Below are 10639 nucleotides of genomic sequence, written 5' to 3'. Positions count from 1 at the left end.
TTACTTGTAGAGTGACCTCTTTTATGGCAAGGTCCTTGATATTCAAGTAATCATCATGTGGATTTGACCCAAGAAGTCTGGTTTGATAAGAGGTGTTGGTGGAGAGTACACAGCAGAGAGACAAACTGGAAAGAAAACCAAACCCAGTCTTTACCTGTGCTGTACCATGATCAAACAGCAGCAGTGAGACACAGCATCCCTGTGTCATCATCTCTCTTTCCCTACTGAGTAAACATCATTCAGTATTGGGTGGCAGCTACACACAGTGCCCAAAAATAACTTGATGTATCGATTCAAAAGCTGACGTTTGTGACAGGGCTGCCCTTTGAAACTGCCATGACCAGCGTGCAGCATTAATATACTGTAACTGGGTATGAGGAGCTCCAGCCATCATTTTCAGTGCTGTGAGGAAGACACTCTCATCAGCTGGAATCAGAGCTTTATATTTTGGTTGTAACTTAATTTCAGTCAAAAACACTTCAACCCCCACTACTAAACATATACAATTAAATCAACAATACAAAAACATCCAGTACATTTGAGGAGACTGGCGTGGTGGAGGTGGCTGTAGCAGCACCGTGTTGGCGGTGTCAGGTTACAATGGCCACAGTGTACACCAACATGGTTGGACATTATAAGTCAGTTGGTAGCCCAGCAGCTTAAGAATAAGCTATTAATGGCAAAACATAAATGAAGCAACTGATGCCAATCAGCTAATGTAAGCATGACTTCCACCCTGAAAAACAAAAATACAATTAACCAATTTTACGTTAAGTTCATTTATGAGAGTCACTGATAGGGATTCTTTCCATGATGTTGTCAGACACCTCATATTACAGTCTGAACCTATTTCTATATACATATATAATTTTTTATTTTTTTTGAGCGGCCTTCTATTGAGACCAGCTTAAGGCACACCTGTGCAATAGCCATGCTGTCTGATCAGCATCTTGATATGCCACACCTGTGAGGTGGATGGATTATCTTGGCAAAGGAGAAGTGCTCACTAACACAGATTTTGACAGATTTGTGAACAATATTTGAGAGAAATAGGCCTTTTGTGTACACAGAGAAAGTCTTAGATCTTTGAGTTCAGCTCTTGATGAATAGGGGCAAAAACAAAAGTGTTGCATTTATGATTTTGTTCTATATTATATAAATAAACATACATATACAATGTATACATATACAATTGTAAAAATGTTTTTTGTACTTCTGCTTTTTCAACTCTATTTCTTGGTATTGAAGTAAGCCATTTTCACCTTCTCTCTCTCTCTCTCAAACACACCTTCTGTGCAAAAGCAATTTACAGCATAAAATGGACTCGCACATGCATGTGTCAAAACATGTATTTTATTCATTTATCTTAAAAAATTAAAATAAAGTGCTTTTATGTACATCATAATAAAAACAACAGTCACAATCTCAATGATACAAAAAATACAGTTCACAATGTTATTTGTACACAACAAATAAAAGAAATCATGCAGGCAAGACCACATTTGTCTAATAGTTATTCAGTCAACTAAGCTTATGGTGTTCAGTATGCTGAGGCAAAGCTGTTGCTGTGTCTCATGGCTGAGCCGATATGGAGGATTTGGAGTTGCGCTTGCATCTTACTGCAGTACTACATCGTGCAGCACAACTGATTAATTACTTCTATTGTACAGTTTCTTTGTAGTATGACCGTTTAAACAAAATCCTGTAAAGATGTTGCAATGGATTGCCTACTTAAGCCGTTTTTTTTTTTTTTTTTTAGGAAAATAGACTGCTGTAGATGTTCTACAAAATGTGATATAGTTGGCTACATTCATGTCCAGTACAGTATGTTGCATTACTGAGGAGCCACTCAAAATGAAGCATCAATCACCACGGGATTATTGGCTTTTTTAATGAAAAGCACGTCATTAATAAATATGCTTTTATGACACTATTTACCTTTTGGGCATTATTAACTATTAAGGTCAAATGGTATTGTAAATTCAGTTTTTCTATATGAGATTAAGTATTATTATTAAATATTGACCTCCTCAGAAAGATGTTTCCTATGTGCACAGTATCACCTTTGACACAAGCAAAAGCAGCAGAATTGTACAAGATTTTGAGCAGCTCCCAGTCTTATTGTTTGCAGGTTAAGTTAATGGTGGCTTGGGTGAATCTGTAAATCTACTGTTGACCCGTGTTGAGTGTTGGAGTTAAGTGTGCCCATGGAGGGCTACAATCACGCCATTCACCACATTTCTGTTGGTGAGGTCACTGCTGGGCGGTGTACAATGTGGCACATGGCTAAAGGCAGAACAACCTGACATCTAAAAGGCATTTGGAAAATATGTTGAGGTTATCTACAAAGCATCTCAAAGCAGGGTATTCAGCAAGAGACATTTTATAGTTTAGAAAATCTGTCTTAGCTGTGGTGACAAACAATGCTTTGCACCAAGGCTTTTAGAATCTGATTTGTTCTTGTTATATTATCTGTTGGCAAAAGTTTTACTCTGGTTTATTTGATCAGTCTCAGCTGGCATGTGAGCAAACAAAATTAAAAAGGTACGGGTAGAACTTTTGGGAAATACACATCTTTCATCATCCAAGAGTTAGATGAGAAGATTGATACCACTCTCATATCTGTTCTGTAAATATGAAGCTACAGCCAACAGCTGGTTAGCTTAGCATAAATACTTGAAACAGGAACTAACAGCTAGCCTAGTTCTGTCCAAAGGCCAAACAATCTTTTTTTTTTTTTTTTACTATTTACAAAATCCAAAGAGTAAAAAATTACATTTTATGAGGTTTTATGTGCCAAACTATTTCTTTGTCAGGAGCAGGGACTTCCTGCATTTTCTGTTGGTTTCCTGGCATACTCAAGGCAACAAGACTACAGGGTGTTATTATACAGTTTTTTGTCCCCGTTTTCAGTTTTTACGTTAAGCTAAGCTAACTGGCTGCAGGTGGTACCTGCATATTTAGCATGCAGACAATGAGAGTGGTATCAATCTTCTCTTTTAACTCTTAAGCAAGTGAATAAGCCTTTATCCTACAATATCAAAGTACCCCTTTAATTCAGTATAGCATGAAAAAAAACAGATACCTCTCCTGCTTTGACGTGCTTGATAAAAAACAGCCCAGGTGCTGAACTAACAGCATGGTGAGAAATGTGCAGTGTTCTGTGCAAGAGTTTAAATGTATGCTGAAGTAGGCAGTAAAGCACTATGAAAACAAAATATCAGCAGTGTTCACTCTCTAGTTTCAAGACTATCTCTACAACACATCTTGCACAAGGTCCCTTAAAAACACACAATATTAAGCACAGATACTGTATATACACAGCAAAAAGTAAAACAAAAGGAAACACTGACCACTGTTGCACAGTATTCTGTGCAATTAGTTTGTCAACCTGTAGCTGTAACATAACTTTTCGTCTGCTCAGTGTTCAAAATAGCAAAATGTTTATTCTGTATGATTCTGGAATATACTGTAGGCTTATTTGATCAATACAGTGAATTGGTGTTGTATTCTAAGACATGTGGTGCCATGGTGTCACTATGGTTGTGTAAATGTTCTCATTCAGATTTAAACAACACTATCAGCGTCCTACATCTTTGGAAAATTCTGCTTGTTAAGTCTCAAAAGTCTGAGCAATGTGGGTGCAAGTGTGTTCGTAATGGCTGCACTGGTCCCTGTAATAAGTGATTTCTAAAAATCATTTTCCTTAGCAGCCACACCACCTTCTGCCTCTCAGTAGTTGCATTTCTTAGAATTCGTTCCAATTTTACTGACATGTGCAAACCTGTTAGTTTTCAAAACTGTGATTACTTGTGCTTTCACGTTAATGTCACCTTGACATCAGACTGAGTGGGGTGAATGGCATGTATGTAAGAAATGTAACCTGGTGGGGCAGGAGGAGGTTATATTGAGCTAATACAGCGCTCTGTGCCACTACATTACTACATAGTGCAGCCGCAGTCTGAACAAGACCACTAAATATTGTCTCTCCACTACAGAGACCGTTGTTCTAAGTTGTTCTGTGACTTTTTATTAGCACTTAAATTAACCAAAAGGTTTGTATTGTTAGCGCTCGTCAAGGTCAATAGTCTCAAACTAGTTGTACCTGTATGTTTCAGTGTATACTAGGAAGGCAGATAACTCTTTTATGGGTAACTGAAGGAAAACTGGAATATTTTCTCACCATAAGTTTTCACATGAAGTCCTCTCCATGCCACATGGAGACATTTGGCCACAGTTCAGATTTTACAAGAAAGTCAATTATCTTGCCCAAAAAGTTTGCTATGAGCTAACAGTCTTAAAGAGAAATTTCAACCTTGCCCTTCACATTTTTTTATTATTAGTGCCACTTTACTTTTGTGAAACCCAACTCTGGTTCCATCGCCATGTGCTCTTCGACAGTGATCAATGCCAACACAAAACATGGGAGTGGTCATAAACAAATGGCACTATTGCATTTCAAGAAGACAGTCAAGTTATTTTTTGTTTTTTGGCACAGTGCACATGATGATTTAGGTGCTGCCCTGAACATGATAGAGGTCCTTTTTTCTTGGCTCTCTTTGTTTGTAAAGTCCACTTTGCCTGACATAACAATGGCATGTCTCTTTATTCGCCATATTCGTCTCAAAAACAGGGTCTCTGTGTCAATTTATGAGCCCATCACGGTACCTGCAGATCAAAAAATAAGGACAGGGCTGTCTCCAATGAGTAGAGATGTAGAGCAATGGCTTCCCAAAATTGCCCATAGTGCAGTGATGTGTGAATGGAAACAGACCTTATTTGAACAATAACATACATTCATGAAGTAAATTTAGGCCCTGGAGAATAATTTATGATCAAATTTACCTTCCTTGCAGTCCTTTACATTGTTGTTCCAACAGCGTTACAAGGGCTCTATTTAACCAAGTTGTGGTGTATTTTCCTGGTCTGCCTCATCTTTCATTGCCTTTATCCTAACACAGTGATGACATTTATTCAGCAAAAGGGAACAAATGTGCTTCTGACTTGCTTCTACAATGTGTGGATCATAATGAATAGGCAACACATGTATTATATTCTCCTAAACCTGAACTCTTGGTCACCATGTAGCTTGGTTCTAATGTGCATAATTACAGAAGTGTAGATTCTGTGGCAGCCATCTTCTGCAGAGCATGCAGAAGGTTACACATACTCATATGGGGCTGGGCACCAAGTGACTATACTGTTTCTAGTATATCATGTGATGAGATAAAAAAAGACAATTCTACAGCTCTTTCTACTGCTCTACACTTGCACACATTAGTAGCCATGAGAATGACTCACATAAAAAATTTTTTTTTTTTTATAACTTTTCTTAGCAGCTGCGCTGTTCTTGAGATTCCTCTTCTTGCCCCTATGCAGCAAACCAGACCATCCTCTAGCTTCGGAGTGGAAATGGTTAAACGAAATGACCTCCGCACTGATCACAGAACAAAGATGACTAAAATAAAAGAGGTGCTGTGATGTAGAAGGATGTCAGTGTCTCCTCTCCTTTGCTCATTGGCCTGTATCCTTCATGGAGATACAGGGTGGCATCTTCTAGAGAATACTGTGCTCTCACACGATGGAGTCTTTGATCTCCGAGCCTAGCCTCACTCTGGGCCGAGGGCAGGTCGGGGAATATTCCACGTGGCTCTCCTTCAAGTTAAGTGGCCGCCTGTCGGAGGACTCGGAGAAGCTCTTGCTGTTGTCTGGCGAAGACTCGTGGGTGGGCGTGCTGCAGATGTAGTTGTCATTTAACGTCTGGTAGCCCTTGTGATCAGAAGTGGAAACAGGGATGGTGTTACCGTTTAGGGGTAAGCTCTCTGCAGGCTTTCCCACTATCCTCGGCTTCTTCTGCTGCATGTTAGGGCACTCGCCTTGCTTCAGCATGGACTTCATATGATCTCGGTTCCTGTAGATGACGAACAGGGAGAACACCACAAGGGAGAACGCCAGCAGGGCGCACACCACAATCAGTTCGTTCCAGTACGTCTTTGTGTGGACCTGCTCAGAACGAGACTCGCCAGGCAGGATGATGGTCTCCTCTCGCTCAATGTGTGGTGTGCGTGAGTGGCCAATCAGAGTGGTGCTTTCCTGGCGGGGCTCCGCCCTCACACAGTAGTTGGCCAACAGCTGGCGGAAACCCTCCTCCTCTGACCAGCACTCGTAGGTCTCAATCCTATCGGCCTGAGCCACAACTACCAGGTTTCCCTCTGGAGTAGCGTAGAGGAACTGGCTGGCGCTGTCACTGTAACGCCACCTCCTCTGTGCCAGGTTGGACCGTAGTTTACAGGGCAGCACTCTGAATGTGTTGACAGGGATTGTAATGATTTGGCAATGAGTGCCACCTATAAAAAAAAACCCAAAAACAATGTCAAAACAATTAAAGATTCCAGTCAAGGAATATTTTACAAATAATATACATATAATATAAACCTAACTTAAAGGAATAGCTCAATATTTTGAGAAGACTGATACCACTCTCACATCTGTTAGTTAAATATGAAGCTACAGCCTGCAGATGGTTAGCTTACCTTAGACTGGAACTAGGGGGAAACAGCTAGCCTTGCTCAGTACAGAGGTAACAAAATCCTCCCTTCAGTAGATCAAGTTGAGGTTTTATGGGGGTAGAGTTGCTGGTAAACACATTTGTTTTACCCTTTGGACAGAGCCTGGTTAGCAGTTTCTCCCTGCTTCACATCTTTATGCTAACATAACTGTACCCTGGCTGTAGTTTCATATTTACCAGAAAACGAATAAGAGAAATTCCCAAAATGTTGACCTATTCCTTTACAGATTTGATGGATAAGTCATTTGCAAGTGTTACAGTAAATATAGCACTGCAACAACAAGTGACAGCCCCTTCTCTGACACCTCTGTGTCCAGGCTGTTGCTGTGTCCATGAGGTGTCTGACAACACTTCAATAAAAGAGAACTTTAGCAAAGACAACACACTCACGAGAAGCTGCTGGTCTCGATGATCTGGTGGTGGGAAACGTCCTGTTACAAATTGCTGATGTATCAGCCTCCTCCACATCCTGCTGCCAGTGACTGAGACAAAACATACCACACAAACAACGGGGTGAGGGTCAGCAGCTGTAATGAGAGGCAACTTCTTTGGATGCACCAATTTCTCCCTCCAAGCCTTTCATTTAAAACCTCTAGTATAGGCGCCTGAGTATGGCTTCATCAGTATGACACAGAGCACAATACTCTTTTAAAAGCTACTTGTTCAAGCACATGATGATGAGCTTATTTTATGAGTTTGTTTGGGTGCATGTTCATATCTAACACAGCAGAAACACAAGTCTGAAATAAGGTGAAGTAACCATTTCCAAACCTGGCATATTTTCCTGTTTAAGCACCATCGGTCCTCATGCCAGAGCACTCGTACAAATAGATTTGTTCTTAAGTAACAGATACAAGTTATTTAAGAGAATCTGTGGAATTTGGAAATTCTCAAAATTCACACACAGATAATCTACCTCTCTGCGCTGCAGGGAAAAAACACTAATTTGACCTAAAATCATGACGCCGTAATCTAAATGAATGTGGATTTTTAAATATGACTCCAACTACAAAGTAAAAATAAAGTAAAATAAATTAAAATGATGTAAATTATGGCAGAAAGTCTAATGTGTATGTTGTATGTATTTATTGGCTACTGTAAGAGTAAATGTAAATTATTATTAAATGATTTTTTACGTTTATATTTGAGTTTTGAGTTAATGATTATGGTGCCGTAAATTGTAATTTCATTTATTGACTTTGCTCCTTGGGTTTAGAAAGATCTTTTGTTTAGAAGAAAAGGAAGTTATCAGACTAATTAAATCTGTTAAGTTGGCTTAACTAACAAATTAGCCATACTGACCGTGAGTTTAAGGTAGATGAGCAAATTAAAAGTGAATGTTTAGGAAAAGTTGAAGAATTTGTGGTGTTGTGTATGTGAGCTCTCACCTGTCAGGTGGAGCCATCCTGACGTCCCGACACAGCCTCCCGGTCCAGGCGCAGTAGGGGTCTCTGGACAACACACACTCTCCACAGCTCAGGTAGTTGGAGCAGTTGGCCACAGGAACCTCCACCAGCCCAGAGTTGGATGACACAAACAACAGACCCTGCAGGAGAGAAACATGTGTGAGTCTGTGTGATACTAATCTCTCAGCAAATGGAAAACACAGGGCTGAACAGAACTGCAGTTGGTTATTTCAGAAAAGGAAACCATGCTAAAACACTTAAGATAAACAGAAGAATATGACCTAAACAAAGGGCTAACTCTGACCAGCTGTTCTCTTATTTGATGCCAGCCAAGTAATTTGATTGTGCTCAAAAATACATGGCAACAAGTGGCTGCTACACAGCACTTTCTTCATTTCTATTTGTTCTTTTGCATGTTCGACACTTTTCAGACTTTACGCATCATTATGTACTGCAGAAGTACTATCATCCAAAAAATGTATTTTCACCATGAATGTGACGCTGATACGGACATACAGCGCATCCCTGTGTTCCCAGAAGTACAGTCTATATTTAGGCCATCTTATCCACCAGTATAATAGATAGACATCATGTGGGTTCGGTCTGTCTTTCATATCCCTATTTGGAGCTAAGAATACACTCACAAAAAGTATCTTGGACTTAGAATTACATAATCTTAGATAAGATTGCTGTTTGGCTGCTTTGTCCCAGGGAGAGGCCATTATGTAATAAAGAGAGTAAGGTAATGAAATTTCACTCTGGGTAAAATGCCAAAGAGGATCATAAACTCTGTTCCAGACAGCGCTATAACTTGCAGGAAAACTCAATGGAATGGCCACTGCGGAAAGAAAATGTCTGTAGCCGGTTTGTGCTCTGGTAAATCTGGCTCTTACACATTTTTATTACTTGAAATAACTTGAATTGAGTAAGCACAACGAAACATTAAATATAAACGGACACAAACCAGTACGACAATAATCATTATGGATGTGTATTGTGACATATGTACTTATGAACTTTTCTATTAACTATAAATATTGTTAGTGATGATAGAGGTGTGATTTACCCTCTGAGGATCAAGTTCGATGTGTTGTACAGGCTGAGGCTCAGGAAACAGAGTCATCTCCTCTATGATGTGCATCTTATCGTTGGCATTGATGGCCTTGTGGAGCTTTCCATCATCTGGAAGACACAGCGGACGAGTGGAAGTGACTTATATTGAAGGCATGGTATAGTTTGGAATCTTATTTATTCCCTCTATAAGATTTTCCCACAAAATATATGGAAATACCCACAACATAACCCATGAAAACATGCTGTTGTTGTGGAATGAGCTGTACCTGTTCCAATAAAGAGCACGTCATAGGCCCTCTCCATGCCTTGGATCTTGTGCACGGCGATCTGCGTGTAGCGCACACTGCGTTTCAGCAGCAGGGGAGCACTGCGGATCACGCTGTCCATCAGGAAATGGTCCTTCACGAAGTTGAGCACTTTATCAGGCATATGCAAGGATGACTGGATGCCCATTTGCCTGGCGTGGTTGGTCACGCACTGTGGGGGATTAAATTAGAGTTGAAAAATGTATCTCTGCTTATTTGAGTAGACCTGGACCAGCTCGGATCAGGTAAAGCAACAGTAAACACAGCAGTGGAGAGGTCACTCGGGACCGCGTTGGTTTTGATCATTTCAATAGGCTACATCATTAACAAGCCTCCTCCGTGTGCGGTGTACCGGCTGCTGTGAAAACGGAACTGTGGATGGAAAAGTTTGAAAGACGAGCTCTGTGTATTTACGATGTATTACTGATGGAGAAAGTCAGCAGAGCAGACGCATACAGGAAGAGAGACACAGATAGTAGGGCACGCCGGTGTGTTCATACCAGAGGGGGGTACGCATACAGGAAGAGAGACACAGATAGTAGGGCACGCCGGTGTGTTCATACCAGAGGGGGGTGCGTGTGTGTGTGTGTGTGTGTGTGTGTGTGTGTGTGAGTTTGGGAAAAGAGAACTGAAGGGAAAGGGAGCAGATTCAAATAGTAAGTAAACACTAAAACACTGACATAAGGTGGTGAATGAAGTACAATTAAAATGGTGAAATAATAAATAAATTACTAGAAATGGAGATATACTCAGCATGTATGGACTGAACCAAAAGAAGTGGAATAGTAGTATTATTATTAGTCACAGTGTTTTGCCAGCACCACTCACCGCCCCGGGCCGTGGTTCTGGCACTGGGTGATTGTAGGTGTACCACTGTTGCGTCTCCCTGTTGACCTCTCGATAGCGTCCGCTGAAGGCTCTTTCCACCTGCGCCATGGTGAAAGCGCACACCGCTGAGCTGCCCGATGCTCCTTTATACCTGTGATCACATTAAGTTTATATGTTTTCCCTGTTTGAATTTGTTTGTTTTGCTTGCATGAACTACTAGGCTCCATACTTCCATGCAATTGAAAAAAGCAGTAATTTACAGATTTAGTCTCACATTCCTACCATTTTTTAATTCAGGAAACTGGAGCAGCAACTTCTCACTGGAGAACAGTTGTAGAGTGGGCGCTTGAATGATTTCCATATTAAAACCTTTATTTTGTTGATACATTAATTAGACATTGGGGTTGCATGAGCTTGTGTTAGTGTTTAAGCTCATTACAGCTGCTCTAAATTCAGAG

At 40.5% G+C, this 10639-nt stretch overlaps 1 protein-coding gene across 2 annotated transcripts in view; it reads right to left on the bottom strand.

Moving 5' to 3' along the window:
* Positions 1-1393: 1393 nt before the first annotated feature.
* The window catches only part of sema4bb (sema domain, immunoglobulin domain (Ig), transmembrane domain (TM) and short cytoplasmic domain, (semaphorin) 4Bb), a 64130-nt gene continuing 54884 nt past the window's right edge, over positions 1394-10639 (bottom strand). For both annotated transcript variants that reach the window (XM_046032447.1, XM_046032446.1), the window contains exons 11-15: positions 9315-9525; positions 9041-9156; positions 7957-8114; positions 6959-7050; positions 1394-6347 (exon numbers count right to left, since the gene is read on the bottom strand). In XM_046032447.1, coding sequence (XP_045888403.1) covers positions 5575-6347; positions 6959-7050; positions 7957-8114; positions 9041-9156; positions 9315-9525 — 1350 coding nt within the window. In that variant the 3' untranslated portion in view covers positions 1394-5574. The remainder of the gene's footprint in view (positions 6348-6958; positions 7051-7956; positions 8115-9040; positions 9157-9314; positions 9526-10639) is intronic.

The sequence above is a fragment of the Micropterus dolomieu genome, linkage group LG20 (assembly GCF_021292245.1).
Source record: "Micropterus dolomieu isolate WLL.071019.BEF.003 ecotype Adirondacks linkage group LG20, ASM2129224v1, whole genome shotgun sequence".
Taxonomy (NCBI): domain Eukaryota; kingdom Metazoa; phylum Chordata; class Actinopteri; order Centrarchiformes; family Centrarchidae; genus Micropterus; species Micropterus dolomieu.
The sequence above is the reverse complement of the archived record's forward strand: the minus strand, read 5'-3'. Positions and strand labels throughout refer to the sequence as shown.